General features: G+C 44.8%; 1 protein-coding gene across 1 annotated transcript in view; it reads right to left on the bottom strand.

The window, feature by feature from the left end:
- The window catches only part of Ankrd7 (ankyrin repeat domain 7), a 140,670-nt gene extending 121,342 nt beyond the window's left edge, over positions 1-19,328 (bottom strand). Inside the window, 6 exon segments of the mRNA XM_087901629.1 lie at positions 14,993-15,053; positions 15,055-15,103; positions 15,106-15,145; positions 15,298-15,412; positions 19,032-19,261; positions 19,263-19,328. Coding sequence (XP_087757755.1) covers positions 14,993-15,053; positions 15,055-15,103; positions 15,106-15,145; positions 15,298-15,412; positions 19,032-19,261; positions 19,263-19,328 — 561 coding nt within the window.
- Positions 19,329-23,231: the final 3,903 nt, after the last annotated feature.

The following is a 23,231-nucleotide window of genomic DNA, read 5'->3' as shown; positions in this document are numbered from 1 at the left end:
AAACCCAACCACCAACAGTGACCAAAAAAACCCCCAAAATTATGCATTATTATAATGTCTGGCCAATTTTTCACTCTTTAGTTTGTTTTGTTGAAGCATGATATCATATAGTCTAGGATGGCCTCAGACTTACTATGTAGCTAAAGCTGGCCTTGAACCTCTGATCCTTCTGCCTCCACCTGGAAGTGGCAGGATTATACACTGGCACCACCATGCCTAGCTCACATGTTTTTACTTCTGCTTCAGCTTTTGAAAATACTTTTCAGTTTGCATGTCAGTTTTCCTTATGTGTGGGCTGCTCTGAGTGGGATGGAGCTGAAGGAGAGGAGACTGCACTGAGACCCACCAGTTGTCAGCAGCATGGTCAATGGCAGCCTCTAGAAGTCCCAGCTTGTTAAGCAGTCTAACTGCAGCCTCTCCTCCCAGACTCTTCGCCCACAGATAGGCCATGTGTTTGTGGGCATTGGCTCCTCTATGAGATTGGCCACCTGTAAAGTAAAGTTGTTAGAGCATTGCCCACTGCACAGTTGCCCCCTGTCTCCTCTGGCCTCCTGCTCCAGCTGTGATGAGGATCAGGATCCTGCTCCAGATCAACACTGAAGAGGACCAGCTCCCAGGTCTCTTAACATAGGGTCACAGTATTTAGGGACAGAGGATGGCTTCAGGAAAGCCATAAACCATTAAAATTATAAGTAAATGCTATATAGACAGGTATGGCTGTACTTCAGACAGAAATACTCAGGTCTTTGTGACTTTAGTTAAAATTTGTCATGTAAGACCAGGAAAGAAGGATGCATGAACTCCTCACCCGGTAGGCCTCCTCCCAGAGCCCACTGGACCGGTACATGTTCACAGTTGCCTTCCATTCCTGGGCTTCAAGGTAGTGATACTCAGCTTCCTGCAGTCGACCTTCTGCCTCCAGTTCCTGTGGGGTAGTGCACTGTAGAGAGCTGCGTGATGCCACTCCTTAAAGATGGCGCTGGTTTCCGCCTTCCACCTTCCCCACGGTGAGTGCTCTCGGTCGTGAACAACTCCATATATATGGCTAACGCTAAGGATCTGGCTTGCTTCCGCGTTTCTGGACCTATCTGCATTTCCCACGTGGCTTGCTGGGGTTGGCTACCCAGAGGTTATTTAAGCTGTGGGCTGGCTTTGCCAGGGGCGAGAGGTCAGAAGATTAATCAAGGGTCCTGAATAAACCGCAGTTAGAAGAGTCCAGTGTTGCGTCTTCCTTGCTGGTGAGGCAGTCGCGACAGTGCATCATGATGGAAGGGGTGACGGACACTGGCTGGTCCAGCTCCTGTGGGGTAGTTCATCATGATGGAAGGGGTGACGGATACTGGCTGGTCCAGCTCCTGTGGGGTAGTGCATCATGATGGAAGGGGTGATGGATACTGGCTAGGAGGCATGGGAAGGGGTAAAAAGGCTCACCTCGCCCAGGTGAAGGTGTGTGTCACTGAGTAGATCTGGGTGGTACTTCCCTACCAGGCAGATCATATCATCATACAACTTGTGCTTTTTGAACATGGTGATGGCTAGGTCAGGCTCCTCCACTGTCACATACAGCCTGAGGACAGGGGATGCACCTGGAGCCTCCTACAGCTAGATCCCTGCTGCCACTGCTTCTGGGAGGAGGCCACAAGTCCTCAGCCCCATCCCTTCTCCACACTGATGCCTCAGCCCCATCCCTTCTCCACACTCACCGTTCAGCCTCTCGGTACTTGCCCTGCTTCTCCATTTCCTGGGTCAGGGTGATGACACATTCTCTGGCCGCATGCATTTCATTGCCAGCTGTGAACATGGAACCCAGAGGTTCAGGTGCCAGGCCATATGGAAACTCTGAGTCCGCCCAACAATCACTGGCATTTAGTTACTGCCACTCTCAGTCCAGGCAATGTCATGCCTATCAAGAGCCCATAAAGAGCTCCATTCTGCCGAGGCCTGAGAGACAGATATGTAGGACACGCTGCATTACCACGCCTCTGCTTACTCTACTGAGGTCTGCAGTGTAGGGGAGATGACAGCAGTATCAAGGGACCAGGGCCTTTGGAATGGTAGTTCAGAATGCCTGGCTCCCTGGTCCACAAGCTGAAGTGCGGGCTAAGGGACAGGATCCAAACTGTCAAGGCTGTATTTTAGTACTTTCTTAGCTTTCAGGGAACTAGTAAAAGAGGGGTATCGGAGATCAAGGAGTGAGACAACATGGTGGCCACTAATGCAGAGTTCTTTCCTCATGGACACTGCTCATTCATTACCTTGTGGGCTTGCTCCCAGCGGCCAGCCTGGGTCTACATGTCTGTAGCATTTTTGGTCCGGTCTCCTTTAGTGTAGAGCTCCTCAGCAATCTGAAATTGCAAAGATGTCAACAGGGGTGGTGGAGAGCCTGGCTCACCACTTTGTAGTGATACTGCAGGAAAGATGAGTACAAGAAAATGTGTCTCTAGGAGAAACACTAGATCAAAGCAGTGTGTGTGTGTGTGTGTGTGTGTGTGTGTGTGTGTGGTGCACGTATGTGTGGTGTATGCACATGTGTTAGGCACACACATAAACACAGGAGCAAGAGCACAGAGTGTTAATTCTATTGCCCTCTGCCTTGTTTCTTTGCGGCAGGTTGGTCTCTGAAGCTGGAGCATGTGTCTTTTAGCTAGGCTGGTGGCCAGCAGGCCCCAGTAGGGCTTCACCCCCACAGCTCTGGGGCTACAGGCATGTGTGAGACCAAGTGGGTTCTCCCAGTTGCACACAAGTATTCTCAACTGCTGAGCCACCTATTCAGGTGGAACTTAAAGGGCCTCACATTTCTGCCACATTGGGCGATCTACACTAGCTATGCTAGAGTCAGTCATGAAGAATCATTTGAGCTGGCACAGGAAAGGGAGCTAGAGATCATATTTGTGCCATGCTGGGATGATGGTAGGGATGTGATGGCTGCGCTCCAGCAGGAAGAGCTTGGTGAGCTGCCCCATATCTTGTTCTAGGGGATGTCCTTACCACCCTGCACTGCACTGCTTCAGAGCTGCAGAAACGGGACTTCTCCTCACCTTATACTCCTGCAGAGACGCATGGTGCTGGGCCACACGAGGATAGTATTTAGACGCAGTGTTTCGGTCCTGGAGATCTAATATATAAATTGCCTTCTTCCACTGGTGAGCACCCAGAGCAGCCTCAATTGCTTTAATGGAGCACCTGGCATAGTCAGGGAAGACATTAGTATGTATGAGGAGAGAGGAGGATGGAAGAATAGAGACCCCAAGCACATCCTAACCTACATTCTGAGATTTCTTCCTTTTAGGCCGTGCCGTCCTCCTTCGCCCACAGTTTCTCACGTCATGCCCAGATCCCTGTGCCCTGTGCTGCCATACCTGGCTTCAATGTAGTGATTGATGGCTGCATCCAGCTGCTTCTGCTGCACCAGGTAGTACCACCCCCAGGCCTCCTCCAGCGTCACAACCTTCATGGGAAAGCCAGTTGTGCCAGCTCAACTGCTACCACGGACAGAAGAGGCACTTGGCTCAGAATCCCAGGGATGGGACCCAGGGAAACAGAACAGGGAGATGAAGTACGGACGGATGGGTGTAGTGAAGAGCTGTGGGCAGGCCTGCTTTTCGCCTCACCCGGCTCCCGCATGGCTAGCTTAGTCCCAGAAATAACAACACACAAATTGTATTCATTTAAGCATTGCCTGGCCCATTATCTCTAGAGAGTTAGTTACTGACTAACTCTCATATCTTGATATTAACCCATTTCTAATAATCTGTGTAGCACCACGAGGTGGTGGCTTACCAGAAAAGATTCAGCATGTCTGACCTGGTGACTGGCTCCATAGTTTCTGCCTCATAGCCCTCTTCCCAGCATTCTGTTCTGTTTACTCCGCCTACCTAATTTTCTGTCCTATCAAGGGGCCGAGGCAGTCTCTTTATTGACCAATGAAAATAACACAATAGACAGATAATCCTCCTCCATCAGATGGGTGACAAGTGGAGGAATGCAGAGGAAACAAAGCCAGTCAGCCTGAAGAGATGTCCCCAAGGAGATGCTGGGATACTGGGTGGACAGGAGTGTCCAGTGGTAAAGACAGCGTACCTTTCATGAATACATTGCCTTTACAGTAGCACTCAAGGGCCCGCTGTGGGTTTTGAATCTTCTCAAAGAGATCACCGGTCTGCCAACACATGACTACAATGAAACTCTGAACACAGAGTCAGGAATCAGCTCCCCAAAGAAGGAATGCTGGCAGTCAGGGAGAGTTATGGACCCCCAGGTCTCCTTGGGTGGATAATGACCGGGAAGAGGCAGCCCACATACCCTTTTGTAGCGCTTCCCCTTGATGAGGGCCATGGTGATGTGTTCTACCAGCTCCGTGTTGGCCAGCAGCTCCTCGCAGGTCAGCACCAGCCACGCAGCTTTAGTAGGGAGCCCAGCCTGGAGGTAGAGGCTGATGGCTGCCAGCCCATCCCCTTGACTCTCCTGCAGTTCACCTGCTCGCTCCTCTTGTTGTGTGTCCATTAACCATTGATAGTAATCCCTGCCCAGGTTCTCCAGGGCTGGGTGTCCCTGGACATCACAGAGGGAGCTAGGGATTCCATGTTTCTTCTGCTCCTCTTCTGGAACAGTGTGGCTCCTCCCATTCTACCAATATGTTAATCCCTCACCTTATCAGCCAGCCCCAGCCCCATCCCAGATACTATGGCTTCCTTAGAAAGACAGCTAAAATTGGTGATGCCAAGTCGTGAACAATCACGCAGAGAAGACAGAACAATACCTTGGCCTTGGCCACAGCAATACACTCATCCCAGCGTTGTAGCTCCTGGTACATGTCCATGGCCTCCTCCACTGCATTCTAAGGGTTAAGAGCATTCACGCAAAAGAAAGAGGACCCTGGGAAGGCAGACCATCAATATGTCCTGCTCAGACTGTCTAAGATGCCAGGCATGAACATGCTGTGCGTGTGTGCATCGAAAACTGAACTGAGTGCTTTGCACATTTTAAGCCCAAGATCAACCACTGAGCTATGCACCTGACTCAGTGATAAATTTATTATAGACTACTGGGCTCCTTGTTTGCACAGGTACTCAGAGCAATATATCTTAATGAAGGCTCCTCAGACTATGTGTTTTGGGTGCCACAAAAACTTGGATCTACCTTGTGCATAAAATTGCAAAGACCAATAAACAAACAAACAAATAAATGAAATAAAAGGTTGCAAAGACACGTTCTGGAGTAGATAAGAGCTAAGATACTTTTTGAAAGGAAGAAGAAATTAAAACCAAAGAAGGATGTTTGCCTAGATGGCGCACACCTTTAATCCCAGCACTTGAGAGGCTGAAGCAGGTGGACCTCTCTGAGTTTGAGGCCAACCTGATCTATAGAGCGAGTTCCAGGACAGGCTCCAAAGCTACATAGACAAACCTTGTCTTTAAAAAAAAAGACTAACAGAGGAGAAACTGAAAAACCTAAAGAAGGCATGGGATGAACTCTCTAAACCTAAAAGTTCTCTCCCAACTTTTGGAAGTCTTGGTCTTTCATCCTTTTTCCCCTCCCAAATCCCCTCTTCCATCCAGCTCCTCATCTCCCCTTACCTGTTCCAAGAAGATCATCTCTGCCAGTTTGTAGTTCCTTTCCAGCATGGCCAGTCGTGCTCGGACCTGATAGAAGTCAGTTCCTTCTCCACCCTACAGGGAAAAGGAGGTTTGGTCATTCAGCGCAGGTGGACACAGGGAGGCCAGGAGGACATGGGGGCTAGCAGACTTGAGAAGCTAAGGATCTTTAAGAGACTTAGCAGCCTGAGGTTTCACAGGCAATTCCAAAGTGGGTAGGGTGGAAGCTAGAGAGGCTGGGAAAGTAGGAATCAGGAAGAAAACTAACAGAAACTCCAGCTTGGGAGACTGAATGAAGCAAGAGGACGATACTTGCATATTCCCTGGACACCTGATCTGCAGTCTCATTGGTCTCATGCAGCAATCGAGCTTTTGCCACATGACCCAAAGCAGAAAAGCACCTGCGGCACAGAGGCAATGATACCACGTTACAGTAGTACAGGGCTGTCATTCAGTCAGCACAGAGGCAATGATACCACGTTACAGTAGTACAGGGCTGTCATTCAGTCACTGGTTCAACAAACAGGTAGTGGCATCTAGTGTGTGCCGACACTGCTGACTGTCACAGAAAGCCCACAGAGGCACAGGAACATAAAAGCCTTGCTCTCAGGGAGAGAATGAAGAGTAAAATGAGCAGCTGCCACAGGGGCCGAGACCACTGAAACTGGCTGGGACCGGAACACAAGAAGCAGCTAGTCACTGGCCAGGCAAAAATATGCTCACTGCTAAAGTGACAAGTCTGTTAATGAGGGAACCAAGGGTTTTCTCATTGGATTCCAGGCTTGCCCTGTAAGAGGGAATTCACATCTGGTGCTGTAAAACTGGCCCAGAGTCTGTGATCGGGAAGTCACAGGCCCTAGCTGGGAAGTGACTGTTGTTACTTTTTGCTAAATGGACATGATGTGCTCACCAGACTGCCTTCCAAATAATTACGTTTATGCCCTCGATTGGTGCTGCGGTCAGCATTGGTCAGAGGAGCTTCTTCGTGTAGTGGCAGATGTAACTGCAGGGACATAACTGGTCAGAATAATGAGGGTGGGGGACTGTTGAATGCTCATCCTAAAATGGCACATATGTATCAAAGTTCAGGGGACATCATGGAAGAGGGAATGGGAAGAATGTAAGAGTTGGAAGAAAGGGAGGATGCTGTCTTCCAGGTATGACATGGCTCTGCCATGTGGGGACTGACATAGCCTGTTATGGGGATGGAGACACTCAAGAGGTCCCAGCCCTCCCTCAGGATCTAAGGGCAGTTAATGGTTGGTGGGGAAGGGAAAGACACATCTTTAGTGGTGTGGCTACTGGTAAGGTGCCCACACTTCTATAAGCAACCCCTCACCGACCCACACCCCTGTAAGTAACCCCTCACCCATACCCTTGTAAGCAACTCCTCACTCAAACCCCTGTAAGCAACCCCTCACCCACCCATACTCCTGTAAGCAACCCCTCTCTCACACCCCTGTAAGCAACCCCTCACCCACCCATGCTCCTGTAAGCAACTCTAAAAGAAACTCACGGAATCATTAAAAGCCAAAGGTAGCAGAGGGGCTAGCTGGGAAGAAGGGGATCAGAGGCAGTGAGAGGGGACAAGAGAGGGCAATGGGGTGAATATGGTAAAAATGAATTACACACCATAAGGAAACCCATTAGTGTATATGCTTAATCTATGCCAATAGAAAAAAAGTTAAGGGAGTTAAGTCATGGAAGGATATGGCAGAGCAGATGGCTGTGCAACACACGCCCAGCAAGGATGAGGAGGGCATGCTCAGAGCCAAGGGGTACAATGTGGCTAGAAACTGCTGGGGGAGCAAATAACTGGCCTAAGAAAGAAGTAGAGGCAAATACTTGCACCCCTGGCCACAGCAAGCATTCTAGGTTTTATATGGAATATAAGAGTAAACTACTGGAAAATTCTAGGCAAAAACAGTTATACAACACAGCGGGTTTATGGTTGTTGTTTTATGTACAGGGTCTCATGTAGCCCATGCTGGTCATGAACTCATTATATAGTCAAGGAGTTTCTGATCCTCCTGCCTCCACTTCCCAAATGCTGAAATTATAGGCATGTACTATAATGTCTTGCATATGTGGTGCTGGGGATCAAAGCCGGGCATCACGTGTGCTAGGCAAGCCCCAGGCCTCTAATTGATAGTCTTTTTTAAAAAAAAAATTGTTTATTATGTATACAGTATTTGGCCTGCATGTATGCCTGCATGCCAGAAAAGGGCACCAGATCTCATTACAGATGGTTGTGAGCCACCATGTGGTTGCTGGGAATTGAACTCAGGACCTCTGGAAAAGCAGCCAGTGCTCTTAACCACTGAGCCATCTCTCCAGCCTCTAATTGATTGTCTTAAAAATTATTTTAGTTATTGTTTGTGTGTATGTATTACATGTGGGTGAATGCAGGCATGCCTGTGTTATGCTGTGTTTGTGGAGTTGATTCTCTCCATCTCTTGTGGGTTCTGGGGATTGAACGCTCATCAGTAGTAGGCTTATGCAGCAAGACCTTTTAACCACTGAGCCATCTTGCTGGTCCTATATTGATGGTTTAAAAAATTGTTCATTTTATGTGTATGGGCATTTTGTCTGCATATATGACTATGTTCCATATGGTCTGTACACCACATGCATGCCTGGTTTTCCCCAAGGCCAGAAGCGGGCACTGGATCACATGGACTGGAGTTACAGAAGACTATAAGTTTCTAGGTGAGTCCTGGGAATCGAATCCTGGACCTCTGGAAGAGCAACCAGTGCTCTTAACTGATGAGCCATCTCTCCAGCCCCTTAGTTAAAAAAAAAATAGGTCAAATGTCATGGCACAGGTTTTTAACCTAAGCACTGGGGAATCTGAGAAGATCACTGAGTTTGAGGTCAACTTGGTCTACACTGTGGGTCCCCACTGTGTGATGGACAGATGTTGAAGGACAAGGCTAACATCAGTAAGGCTAAGGAAGAGGCTTTTGTACGACTGAGGGTGGGAGATGCTGGTGGTCTGCACTGGTGGTCGTATGGCCAGGCCAGATATCAGACTTGGAATATGTGTGAAAACTAAGACCTAGGCTGGGGTGTAGCTCAGTTGGTTGAACACTGTAGTGTTCACTAAGCTCTGGGTTTGATTCCCACCACTGAATAAACTAGGCGAGGCAGTGCAAGCCTGCAATCTCAGCACTAAGAGGAAGAGGCAGGAGGATCAGAACTCCAAGGTCACCCTTGACTATATCTGAAATTTGAGGCCAGCATGGGCTACACAAGACTTTGCTTAAAAACAAAATCTGAAAAAACAAGACAAAAAACAAGACTAGGGCTGGAACGATGGTTTAGCAGTTAAGAGCATTTGTTGCTCCTGTAGAGGACTAGAGTTTGATTCCCAGCACCTACAAGGCGGCTCACAACCATCTGTAACTCCAGTTTCAGGGGATCTGATGCCCTCTTCTGACCTCCATGGGTGCCAGGCATATATGGGTACCTATGTAAAGCAAAACAGTCATACATGTAAAAAAAAATACACCTTAAAAGGTAAAAAGTAGACAAATAGATAGAGAGAAAGAGGGAGGGAAGGGGGAGAGGAGGGAGAGGTAAATAGACAGACAGACAGACAAGGTAGAGTCCTTAGGACTTGCAGACAGTTTACATGGGGTCGAGGGAGGAGGGGTGTATATGAAAAAGCTCAAAATGTTTCTGGAAAGCAGCTGACATTACTGAGCCCTTACATCTAAGTCTTTTGCAGATTTTCTTGTTCTTCACCACCATTACCATTACTACTCTCCTTTCTAATACTGTGTGGTAAATGCTGTCATCAGTGCCCCCAGTTTATTTGAAGAAAACCAAATCCTAGGGTTGGAAAGGATGAATGACCTAAGTGTATACAAGATGAAAAGTTGAACCAATGTTTGATCTCAAGGAATCTGAGGTCCCAAATGTGTTCATTACCTCTGTGCCACACCCAGGAAAGACACAGAGGTACGTTGAAAATGCTTGGGCAGGCTGCAGAGATGGCTTAGTGGTTAAGAGTGTGTACTGCTCTAGCAGAGGACCTGAGTTCAATTCCCAGTACCTACATATGAAGGCTCACAACTGCCTGAAGCTCTCGCTCCACGGGAATCCTACACCTCTGGCCTCTGCAGGGACCATCATTCATGTGGTCATACCCACACATGGACCCTCACACAGACACATGTGGCAGTGTAGATGAGACTGCCTCCCACAGGCTCAGATGTTTGAAGGTTTGGTCCCCAGGAGGTGGAACTGTTTGGGAAGGATTGGGAAGTGTGACCTTGTTGGAGAAGGGGTGAGGGTGAGGCTTTGAGGTTTCAAAAGCTTTCTGCCATCTCCAGTGCTGTGTTTGCTGGTTCCAAGATGTGAGCTCTCAGCTGTCCAGGCCGCTATGCCTGCACTGCACCCATCATGGATTCTAACCCCATGGAACTGTAAGCTCATTTCGTGCTTCTTTTATAGGCTGCCTCGGTCACGGTGTTTTGCCACAGTAATAGAAAAGTGACTAAAACACACCCAGCTCAAAGTAACTAAATCTTAAAAACATAAAACCTTAAATATATAAACAGGAATAATACAAACAAGAAACAACCTGTTAAAGGAAAACTTTGTAAAGGAGAAGCTAAAACATTAGGGCATATTCATATTAGGGACGGCTCTGCAATCAGCAGTGTGGACTGCTCTTGTGGAGACTGGGGTTTGGTTCCAGCACCTTTATCAAGGTGGCTCAAGACCACCTGGAACTCCAGCTCCAGGAGGTTCAACACTCTCTTCTGACCTTGGCAGGCACTGGCACTCATGTGCACAAACCCACACATTGACATTCTTATTCACAGAATTTAAAACTATTTTTTAAAAGCTATATTGATCTAGAGTAGGAGGATGTTTGCAGGAAGTGCACCAGGGAGGCTCATACTGTCGGTGGGGTGTGGGGGGGAGCAGTGCCCACACACAGGACAGAAGCAGCCCATAGGTGACTACCCACAGGCCTCCTAGTTGCCAGCATTCAGTTCCATGCACTCTCACCTCTAAGCAATGTGGAGCTGCCTTACCTCCAGGGCCAGTATGCTCAAGGTTTTCCACATTGTTTCTGTTTCTGGGGCCATCTCCAGGGTCTCCAAGAAGGCTGTTGCCCTGGAGAGGGAGGGAAGAAAGCACCGGAGTGAAGCAGGATCTCAAGGAGCAGAGAGGAACCCTGGTGCTGCTGGGGCAGCAGGAGGGGGGAAGAAAGGCTCCTCCCATGATTGCAGGGTCCCACTGAGCAGTCACTGCAGGCATCCCCTATGCCCACATGGCTCACCACCACACTGGTTGTCAGCAGCCTCTCACTGGGTGTAGTTGCCGTCATCGATGGCTGCTCCAAACTCAATCAGGCCCTCGTCCAGGGTGTAGGCCACAGTCGTCACACCCTCGGTCTTCCTCTGTCTTCCCTCCACCTCACTCCAGACCTATGTCACCCTGCAACGTATACAAAGAGTGGCATCCAGTTCTTCAGTTGTAAACAAACTAAGGGGTGTGTGTACATGCACAGACTGTGGGTGCTCGTGTAACTGCGTGTGTCCACATGACTGTGCTTGTACATGTGAGCAGGCCAGAAGACACGCTCGGGTGTCATTCCTCAGCTGCTTCCACCCTTTCTTTCTTGAACCAGGATCTCAGGTTGGTCCTGGAATTTACCAAGTAAGCTGGGCTGAGCCCGAGGGGTCTGCCTGTCTCTGCCTCTCCAGTTCTGGGATTTAAGTGTGTAATGCTTCACTTTCTTGCTGAATGTTCTGGGGCTCAAACTCAGGTCCCTCTATGGAACAGCAAGCACTTTACCAAATGAGTTATCTTCTCAACTCTTAGACTGATATTCTTTTTAAAGTATATTATTTTGTCGGGCAGTGGTAGCACACTCCTTTAATCCCAGTACTCAAGAGGTGGATCTCTGAGAGTCTGAGGCCATCCTGGTCTACAAAGTGAGTTCCAGGATAGCCAGGGCTGCACAGAGAAACCCTGTCATATATATCTATATAATTACTTTTTCACATTTATTTATTTATCATGTGTTTGTCTATTCATGTGGGCTCTGAAGACTGAACTCAGGTCATCAGGCTTGGCAACAAGCACCTTTATCCATGGAACCATTTCCCCAGGCCCCAGACTGAGATATTCTTGAGGGTCCTCCAGTTAAATTACAACTTGAACCCAAACCCAGAACATACTTCTTCTTTTCATGCACTGCTCAGTTCATGCAATGAAATCACTAAGAATGTTCCCCACCTCTATGCTACCCATCCCTCTTTTAAAAAATTTAAAAAGACAAACAAAACAAAACAAATCAGTAAAATGACATTTTTTCGCCGGGCAGGTCGCAAGCCTTTAATCCCAGGATCTCTGTGAGTTCAAGGCCAGCCTGGGCTACAAGAGCTAGTTTCAAGACAGGCTCCAAAGCTACAGAGAAACACTGTCTTGAAAATCCAAAATAAATAAATAAAAAATTAAAAAAAAGAGAACAGACAGAAGAGCAAAGGCCAAGAAGTTAAAATCTGAGCAGCAGGAAAGGGGGTGCTGCTCTGAAGGCAAACACATGAATCCGAAAATGAGCCTCGGGCCCTTCAGCACGTGGATGGGCTGAGTCAGAGTCTCTGAGTAAACCCGGCCCCCGTTCTGTAGCAAAGGGCACCAAAGCAAGTGGAGCACAGCCTTAACATGGATTCTGACTGCTACAGAAGCAAACAACCATCTCAGCAGGAAAACAAGTAGAGACTGCCTTCAGAGTGACATGTGGGTGTATGTGTGCAAGCACACGCAATATAACACAACCAGTATGAAAGAATAAATTGTAATTATAAACAATAATTTTAGGTCTTTAAGCATTTTAGATATTAAAAATAGCAGTTATAGATAATGTTTTTTAATAAAATTAAATATTACATATTTGAAGATATAAAGATGACATGGAAAATTAACTAAGGAAAGACTGGAGTGGCTGGGCACACTGGAAAGAGAATCAAATCAAATCTTATGGGAGTGAAGCCTGTGACACTGAACAAGGACAAGTTCCTCTTGTGGCATAAGCAGCAGACAAGGAAAAGAGTGAGTCAGTGAGCTCAGGATGGATCTGAAGATGTCATCTAGAATGTTCATGGAGCAGGAGACACAGAAGAAGCTGGAAAGGCAAACAAGACGGAACAAGAAACGTAGCAAATGCTGAGTTAGAATTCCTGGGAGAATGGCAACAGCATTCCGAGAGAGTGGCTGAGAAGTTCCCAAGACTGAGCACGATGTGTGTGTTCGGAACTACATGAAACACAACATAAGCTGCATGGGATTCATGTAAATTCATGTAAAAAGGCCGGGGTACAGCTCAGACTAGAGAATTCACTTCTAATGCACAGGTTCAGTCGCTAGCCATCCACTGCAAAAACAACTCCCAAACCCTCTAACCCGATGGGTGGCCTGTGACTACGGTCCCTGCCTCTAAAGAGGCAGGGCAGGAAGACAGCCTGAGCCCTGAAATTTGAGGCCAGTCTGTGCTATATGGCAAGACCCCTTCATAAGGAAAAATACTATGTACAAAAATTGTAGTCAAGTGTCAAAACATCCCCCCCCCCAAAAAAAGTAGGTTTTAGGAGCAACCAAAGGGGCTAGAGTGGACAGCTCAGAGATTAAGAACACTGACTGTTATGACAGAGGGCCCAAGCTTGGTTCCCAGCATCCAAGATAGGCACTCACAGCAAGTGGCCTGTAACTCCAGCTCTGAGGGATCTGGTGCCCTCTTCTGGCCTCAGCAGGCACTGCACACATGTGTACAACATGCAAGTTATCTATTGGGATAACATGTTACAAAAAGCTAAGAAAAGTTAGCTGTCAGTCTGAAGTTGGGTACTGAGTCCCAAAGTGCTTTTTAAACCAAAAGCTAAACAAAACTGCTTTCATATTATCAAAACCTGAGAGAGTATAATCTTCCACTAAAGAGACCCTCATCAAAGGGATTTCTAAGTGATATTCTCCAGGCAGAAAAATAATTCCTGACGGGAGACCAACACTGCAAGAAGAAAAAGTAGGAAGAAATGTGTTGGTCTTATCTGGAATGGTAATTTGGGAAATTATTACTGATGGATATGTTTCTTTTCATATCAGAATGAGGGTCTACAGTGAAGTGCAAGGAACATTTTTATCAGATTTTGATAACCTATTTGTCTTTCAATTCAGTTTGGTAAATTTCATTCTCTCTATGAAGATATAAATTTCTGTTCCATGAAGTATCTAAAATAAATACACTGTTTAGCAGCTTTTTTTAGAAAGAAAAAGAGACAATCTTTTTATTAGAATTGGTAACAGACCTACTAGCACCACTGCTTGAATTGCCACCACCATCATGAGATCTAGAATTGAAGGTGTGAGAAGAGATGTGTGCCTCAAAGGACCACAGATGGCAATGCAGCAATCAAAAGCTACAGCCAATAGAAAACCGGACTCCACGCACTGCAAGATGTGCATGAAGAACACCTGGGCTAGGCAGGCATCAGAGGCCATGGAATAAGCTCTAAACTAAAAGATTGATGCGGGAGAATTGTCTGTATTCTGTCAATCATATTTTAATAAAACGCTGATTGGCCAGGCAGGCAGTATAGGCGAGAAAACCAGACAGGAAGCAGAGGTGATGCAATGAGAACAGGAGAATTCTGGGAAGCAGGGAGGTTCCTCCGCCACTCCTGCGCAGACCACCGAAGAGGCAACATGTGAGCTGACAGCTGAAAAAGGTACCAAGGCACGTGGCTAACATAGATCAGAATAATGGGGTAACATAAGTTATAAGAGCTAATAAGTAGCCTGACCAAATGGGCCAATCAGTTTATAACCTAATGTAGACTTTGTGTGATTTTCTTTGGGATTTGCCGGTTGTGGGGTACCGGGCGGGACAGAAACCCCAACGAGCCGGCCCTTCATGGTACAAAAGATGGCCAACATTCTGGGGGCAATTGCTGCACAGAGACATACCTGCTAGCATGGCCAGAGGGGATGTACAGGGGCATAGTGCAAACTCCACTAAGCTGGAATGATGATCATAAATGACATTTCCCAAAAGTCACTAGATACACTGCACAGAAGAGAAATCCAACTCAAAACTTCACATGCTCCAGTCCGGGAATTCCAATCAAAATTACAGTTCTGAGGTTCATATATGACATGCTGGGTTTCACTGAGCTCAGTCAGCATTCTGTCTTCTCACCACTGACCATGACACCTTAAATTTCTGCTTCAGAAGCTGGAAGCAATAACTTGGACTTCCTGTGGAAGGTTGGGGCTCTGTTTTCTCAGGTGTTTGAGGAACAGGTGTTCCTTCCTCCCAGTTTACATTCATGCCTTGGATAGTTCTGAGGCATGAATACATATTTTCTTTAATAGAAGTTTACCTTATTTTTAGCTTCAAGGTTGGCTTTGCATTCAAGCAATTTATTGACTAGTGAGATATTTAGCATAATGGAGTGCAGTATTACTATCAAAATCCACCAGGTTTGGCTCTGTAGAGGAACAGTGGCACAAATCTCCTCTGGACACTGTACTGTCTATCAATCACAACAATAAATGAGAAGCCAGTTTCCTATTTCAGATATATAAACTAATGTTTAATATTACAATTTAAAGCATGAAAATCAATTAAATTTAACTAGGATAAATACTCAAACACATTTCACTTAAGAAGAAAAATGTAACCCACCTTCATCAATGGGGTTATGTTTTCACTATTCTGAACATTAATTTTGCATGGATTCTTAATTAAGAGACACACAATATTTATGTATCCATTAGCACAGGCCAAAAGCAAAGGTGTTCTATTTTGATATAATAAAACATGAAGTTAGAGATATATCTCAATTAGTTGTTTATTATGCCCTTCAGCAAGCAAGATTAAATATTAAGATATTTTTATGCATTTGTTTGCATTTATGAAAATTTATACTGATTAAAATTGATTTTCATGAGCTTAAAAGTCTAAGCAAATATCTTGAAAAATTAAGTACCACTTTAACAAAAATTTGGCTCTGTGAAATTTAAAGATTTTTCCCGATTTATCTTCAGAAGAGATGATAAAATAAGATAACCCTATCACAATTCAAACTGCTCTCCAAAACTCAGAAACATGTATAAGTAACAGAAAAGGCAATGTCAAAGGCATCTCCCCTATTGTGTGTGTTTCTCTGCCCACCCAGTAGAATTGACATTTCCATCTAAAGACAAAAATATGGGTAAGAATTTAAGAACTCACTAAATTGTACATTTTATGTTATCATACTTATTGTTCTTTTAAAAATACCATGGACGGATGTCCCGGGCAGCTCGCAGAGCAGCTGCGAGTGGCAGCGCCATGCGGCGGGGGGGAGTCAGGGTCCCCAGGCGAGCAGCAGAGTCAAGCGGCTGGATACGGTGGACAACAGAGTAAATAGACATAAGACTATACATAAAGCTAGACATTTATTACTTAAAGAAAGAAAAACATAGACAAACATAGAAAAAAGACACATATACACACATACACACACACACATACACACACGCGCGCGCAGGCACCCACACACACGCGAGAGAGAGAGAGAGAGAGAGAGAGAGAGAGAGAGAGAGAGAAGATGGCGGCCGGAGGAGGGTCAAAAGTGGCTGGGATGGGCGTGGTTAGTTCTTAAAGTGTCCCAATGGAATAACAATACTAATTTTCACTTCTTAAAGGACTACGGGTTCAGCGGTTTTACATTTTATGTTATCATACTAATTTTCACTTCCTAAAGGCGGTTTTGTGGTGGCACACACCTTTAATCCCAGTACTCAGGAGGCAGAGGCGGAGGATCTCTGTGAGTTCAAGGTCAGCCTGGTCTCCAAGAGCTAGTTCTAGGACAGGCTCCAAAGCTACAGCGAAATCCTTGGGGGGGGGGGAGAAAAAAGAAAGAAAAAGAAAAAGATATTCCACGTGATCCATATGAAATCTCAGATGTCATGTCCCCACTTCATATCTACCTAAACAGACCAGTATTAACCTTCAGGAGCAGGAAAAGTAATTACTCTCAAGAGACGGCTTGAAAAAATGATAACATTCAACAAAGATAAACTAATTAAAGCTCTTACACAATGATGTAAATAACTACCTATGGTAGTGAATTTTTAAAAGCATAAAAACAGTTTTGAACAATCTGATGATTCCAGTTCAGATCACTTACTGAAGCTACAGAGGGAACGATAGTAATGCAACTAACTAACTACATTGAAAGTCAGAACTCTGATCAATTACACTGTTCAGCAGATGAAGACACAACAGTCGGGAGGAGGAGTGTCCAACCGTGGACTTTATCTGTTTGTTTGTTTGTTTGCTTGCTTGCTTGCTTGTGACTGTGTAACAGCCCAGAAAGGCTGGGACTTGCCCTGTAGACCAGGCTGACCTTGAAACTCACTAGAGCGCCTTAGCTGCTTCTGGAGTGCTGGAATTAAAGGCTTGGATCACCAGCCCAGCTTTAGAACACAGAATGGAACCAGGTCGTTCACACTGAACTAACAACCTCTGTGTTTGGTGGGAGGGAAAAGAGAGAATAATGGTAGAAAATGTGATTTAAAAAACCTGTATGTAAATCGATATTAGTAGATATCAGCAGATAGTTAAAAAAAAAATCACAAAAAAAGATCAGCTAGGTGTAAGTCCCCGTCTCTGGCCTCCATGTTTGGAGGTTCCATCCCTGTGTCTGCCAAGCCTTGACCTCTCCCCAGAAGAGAATCAAGACAGCCCACCAAAATCTTGCCCCCCTCCCCCCCGTTTAAACTGCTTCCCTGGAAAGTTTCCTTGTGGTCTCTTTCCTCTCTCCCCTGTGGTCTTGTTCAGGGCTTCCAGGTTCCCCCTGGGACCTCCCAAGACTGCAGGAATCCCATTAAGCCTGTATATTTTTTTAATTTGGCTTGTTGTGATTTGGCTTGATTGGGATTTTTGGGTTGGCAGAGAGCTCGCGTTAGGAAAATTCCTAACACAAGGAAGAAGTATTAAATACATTGAGTAAAAATGAAAATTATTTTTAAAGAAAGATTCTAAATGAAATCTGAATAAATGGAACGGATACTTTGTAATCATGGAAAACACTACTTTGTGAGACAAAATGATTTATACATCATAAACTAGATAAAATGATCCCCAAACTATCTTTCCTATTATTCCCTCCTTTGAAGCAAACTTCTAGTGACTACTGATCTAGTTCCTTAACAATATTGATATTATATTGCTAACTTCTTGGTAAAAATCTGTAATTTGGCTCAAAATGAACTTCTTTAAATAAAAAGTTCATCTAGCATTCAACACAAATACAGAAAGCTACAGACTTTTAATCCTGTCTATGATAATTCATTGAAGAAACACATCTATGCATAAGTGTGGGCATATATGTAAGTGTATATTTATACATATCTACATATACATGTAAAATTTTAAGAATTTACTGCTAAGGAACTTTGATGTTTCTGTCCAAACATTAGATTTATCACTGCCTGCTTTCTACAAAACTAGATTGCTGATTTTCTTGTTATTGTTATTTTTTTAATTACAGACAAATACACGGACCTCTGTGGGGTTGAATTTCTCAATCAAACAATCTGGAAATGCTGGGAACTTTCTGAGTTTTGTTCAGTAGTAATGAATGTGCTTATTGGTTAGTTTAGCAAGTTTATTTACTTTATCACAGATTCTACATACTGCCTGGTTTGCATACTTATATATATTTGAAGCATATATTTGTTGAGGAAATTAATTCAAAGCTAAGCAAATGAGTGCTAAAAAAAGGTTGCACAGTGGAGTTGGAGAGATGACTCAGTCATTAAGATCACTAACTGCTCTTGCCGAGGACCTGAATTCAGTTCCCAGCACCCACATCAGGCAGCTCACAGCTGTCTGTAACTCCAGATCCAGGGGATCCAGTGCCCTCTTCTGCCCGCGGCAAGGAAGGAAAATATGATGTACATATATTCAAACAGGCACACATACAAATAAATAAAAAATACTTTTTAAAAAGAGATGAATGTGTAACAAAACAGAAAAACAGTCATTGTTTAGTCAAGAAGTTCGTTACTTTATGCAAAGTTACCAAACTTCTTTTCACAGAAAATATGTTGTTTATTTTGGCATTCCCAGGCTTAAAGTCTTAGTAATTTCATTCTTGGTGATTGCCTCTCCTATTTTTTTTTGTTTTCACATTAGCAAAATATAAGCATTAAATTGTTGGCCACAACGCATACCAAGAATCAAACCAGCAAAAGGTCGAGAGAAAACAGTGTACAGTGAGGATTAAGGGGAAAGGAGAAGGCTCCAGCACCCAGACAAACATTCACAAGTTAAATTAGAAGCCAAAAGCTCAGGTGTGGCCCTGTGCGAAAGACAGTGTCTCTGCTCAGGAAAACCCACAATGACATCCAGTCTTAAGCAGCCCTGACCTGCTAACGCCCTTCTAGATCCTGGCCTCTGGTCATCTCTTTCTTTTGTCCCGCGCATTCACATCATGCTTCTTGTGGTCAAGATGCTTCTTTAACTTCTGCACATTGACCACTGAAGCAGCTTTATGAAGCTTCTTAATGTGCTTACCCTGAAGGTGATGCTCCTCACCTGCGGAAGGGCTGGGGACGGGACTGGCCATGCCGGTGGACAGTTCTGAAGAGCAGTCGTGGGGAATCGTCGTTCTTTCCCTTCCCCCAAAAACTGAATAACTTCTTCGTGGTGACAAGGTCTTTCATTCTGTCTGAGATGTTCCTGGGACTCCTAACCAACAGCCCTGGTCCCCTGCCCCAACCACTTCATTGACAGCTACCTCCTGACCTGACCAAATTCTGAGGAATCTTTGCCTGTCTACATCCCGGGACTAGAGCAGATCTCCGGTACTTACAAACTGCTCGGGGCTTTCACTGCGCAACCTCGGTTTTAATTGTGAGCCAGTTCGACCCAGTTTTTATGTATAACTTGCGTTTGGCTTTACTGTCACACACAGAATCTTACCATTAGACCCTGAGCCTTGAAAATAAATCTATTAACTTACAAAGAGTCCATCTTCCCTTGAGGATAGATTTACTAGCCTGAACTCTAACCAAGTGAGAGTTCCCTTGTGGCTATGCCCCTCATGCTCCACCTTACCTCATCTAGTCACAAAGTTGACAATTGAACTCACCATTTATTTTATCACTTTTTTCGGACCTCACCCACCTTTCACTGTGCCCTCGCTCTTCTGTTTAACTAGACTGAATTCTACATCCATTCACTAAAATCACTTCCGTGAAAATGTCCTTAGTAAATTCCCCTTCATTTCTTCTGGGCCTAAGCCAAAGCCCTAAGCAAAATTGAAACGTTTGTCTGCCCTGAGACTCTGAATATGGCTAAAGAAGAAAAGCCCATCATGACGCTGTTAATTTTCATTTTGAGTTCAAGAACATCACCTTAAGGAGACTGGCACTCTGTCCAGCAGCACTGAACTCTGTCCCTGGCCCACCTGATGTCTCATTTCCCTCCACTGTTTAGTATGTTCTCTCTTCAAGGCTCCTTGGCTACTGACATTGCTTCCTAATTGTTTGAGAATGACAATAGAGAAATTCTGCAGGAGGCTAATAAGCCTTCATAATTACCTGCATCTTACTAAAACAACAACAAACATTTTACCATCTTCCTCATGGAGAGTATGTATCCATAGTCCTATCAAAAGCCAGTATCTTTCTTAGGTGTCCTAGATACTGTAGCCTATCCAAATACATTGCTTACGGAAAATCTCCCCTGCTTCCCTTAAGTATCTTAGAAGTTTCCTTTACTGTTCACTAATTCTGACTAGCATAAATACATGTGAAGATATGTCCCATCGAGAACCAAAACATCCTGGGCATGGTGGCACATGCCTGAAACCCCAGCATTTGGAAGAAGGAGACAACAAGATCAGAAATTTATGGTCATCTTCCTTTACATTAGGAGTTCAAGGCCATCCTGGGCTACATTCTTCTATGTCAACAAATTATAATTCCCTTTGCAGTCATGACCTTTTACCCTTATCATTCTGTTGACATTGCTTTTAAACAAAATTGACCATTGTCTCCATCAAGTCAAATCCAATAGTTACTTGAATTTTCATATCAATAGAACAACATTTGGCATGGGCAATCATTTCTTACTCAAAAAAAAAAAATAACCTTTTATTTAGGGCCAGCAAGCTGGTTCACTGGATAAAGTGTTTGTCACCAAGCCTGACAACCTAAACTTGATCCCCCAGAGTCCACATGGTGTAAGAAAAGTACCGACTACTTAAGTTGTCCTCTGACCTCTGCTTGTGTATTGTCGCGTAAACTCTACCCTCTCCAAACAGAGAGACACACTAAATTACCAAAAATGTCATTTTAAAAAAACAGAACAGTTGCCTATTTAGGCTTTACCTTTTTTATGGTTCATCCTCACACTAATTTGTTTGTTGTTCTTGATCTCCAATAAACAACCATCAACAATGCCTCCATCCTTGAAAGCGCTCATAAAACTTTATACCTATATTGAAACTGAAATCACACCAAATCTAACTCAATGAACCCAGAATCTATTTTGTTTTTTAAATCCTATATTTTTACTATATTCATTCAGTCCTGTGACTGAAATACCATTCCCAGGTTTTTGAACTCCCAAACTGAGAATCCTGTAGTCATTAATAAAATTCCCATGCAGTAACTGGAAAATACCCAGAATTTGAAAACTACTTGCAATGCAATGTCTACTGGCATCATTTCTCTTATGTGCATTAATATTTTTTAAGTAGTATTCTTGCTGGTCCTCACATTTCTTCCCTTGTTGTACTTCACTCTTTTAGAACTATTGTAAATCCACCAAGCTAAGTGATCTGAATCGTTTCAGGTAAGGTCATTTCTCTGTTAAATCTTTCTAATATCTTCACAACTCTTTTGTATTAAAAGCTGGCTTTCTTATAATGAGCTGCAAGTCCTTGACCCCAGGTTTCCTTCCCTCCACTTGATCTCAAGCTCTCCAGCTTAGGGGAACTCGACTGCAACAACCACCTTCAGTGTTTTCTCAACACACTGTGCATGTTTAAAGATTAGATTACCGTGTGTCCTTTTTCTAGGGTTTTCATCCTGCAGCCGTGGCATCATCTCGGAGCAGAAAGCAACCTCTCTGTGCTTTATGATTTACCTCAAAACAGGGAATAACCCTTGGGTGACCACAGGAAGGTTAGGGATACTTACCCTAGAATAGTTGTCCAAAAAGACAAAGAGCCAGAGAGAATGAGGTTAATAAAATCCTTAATGAAATGACATTTTGTGAAGAAAAGTATATCTTAAAAGAAGGAGTCAAACCAATAAAGGAGCAAAGTATTAGAGACCCTGAGCCCCGTTGAGGCTTTCTATAAGATGGGACATGAAAACTGAACTCTGCCCATCGTGAGAAAAGCTTTAAAAAATTTTAACATACTATCTTTTCTATCACAGGGTTAAACAGGACCAAGCTCCATTTTAAGGTTCATTTTTAATGAATCACTGGCAAGCATTTTAAAGCAGGGCGTGTCAAAACCAAACAGAAATGAACTTTATTGGAATGTTTACCCCTTTCTCTTGACTCATCTGTTTATAAAGAATTCTTGGCTGCCTCTGGTCAAGGTGAGTTGAGAAAATGAAAGTATCAGTAGTTGACACCAATTGAAGAGTTCACATTTTCTCCCAGGTCAAAGGTTTCTGAATGCTGACTATTACATAAGATGCTTTCCAAAGCCCCACTTAACCATTAGTATTAAATGCTGATAGTCAGCACTGTCATATATTTCATGAGAGTTTTTCTCTCTTAAGTGTAAATGCTGTGTGATGAGGAGACAGCTTCCTGGGTTGTTGAAACTCCCACACTGTCTATGTTGACTGCTTACCGTCTCTACCTGTCTACCACTCTAATTTTGCTTTGTTTCACCATGGAGAAAAGAGATCTTCCACACATTTTCAGGACCACACTAGTCTTCTTGCCTGACTGTCCACTCATTGTTTCTCTTCTAGTAAGGAATAAAAAGTTGCCAAGTAGTCCAGCCCTTAGCAAGGTGACCACTTCCTACTTGTAAACGATGTTTATTAAAGTTTTCATCATTAAACATGCAAATCAATGCTTCTATACCTTTACAAAATGACTAAATGTTGGAATCCCATCCCAGCCTTCATCCAGGCACACCTTCCACTCTTCCACCCATCCCCCTGGGGTCACAAGATCTCCCCAGAGCTGCTCCCTTGCACGCTGAGCCTGGGCTGTGGGCTCAGCCCGGCAGGGGCAGTTCCTGTGCATTGAGAGCCTGCCTGTGCACAGGCAGACCCTGTGTCAGCTCAGACACATTCCTGGCCAGCAAGAGACAGTGAACTTCTATCAGACATCCATTGGAGGAGGGGTGAGTTTGCTCCTGGCCCAAGGGCTTTGGCTAGGAGGAATTCAGACTTTCCCCGCCCCCCTCGACTTTCTGGTCACCCAGCAGTGCTGGCCCCACCCTATGGAGCTCTCCCAAATCCCATTCCAGCCTTCATTCAGGAACACCTTCCTCTCTTCCCCCCAATCCCCTGGGGTCACAGGATCTCCCCAGAGCAGCTCCCTTGAGCGCTGGGCCTGGACTGTGAGTGCAACCCGGTAGGAGGGAG

Source organism: Myodes glareolus, chromosome 25 (genome assembly GCF_982192425.1).
Source record: "Myodes glareolus chromosome 25, mMyoGla1.1, whole genome shotgun sequence".
NCBI lineage: Eukaryota > Metazoa > Chordata > Mammalia > Rodentia > Cricetidae > Myodes > Myodes glareolus.
Note: the sequence above shows the minus strand (reverse complement) of the source record. Positions and strands in the feature narration are given on the sequence as shown.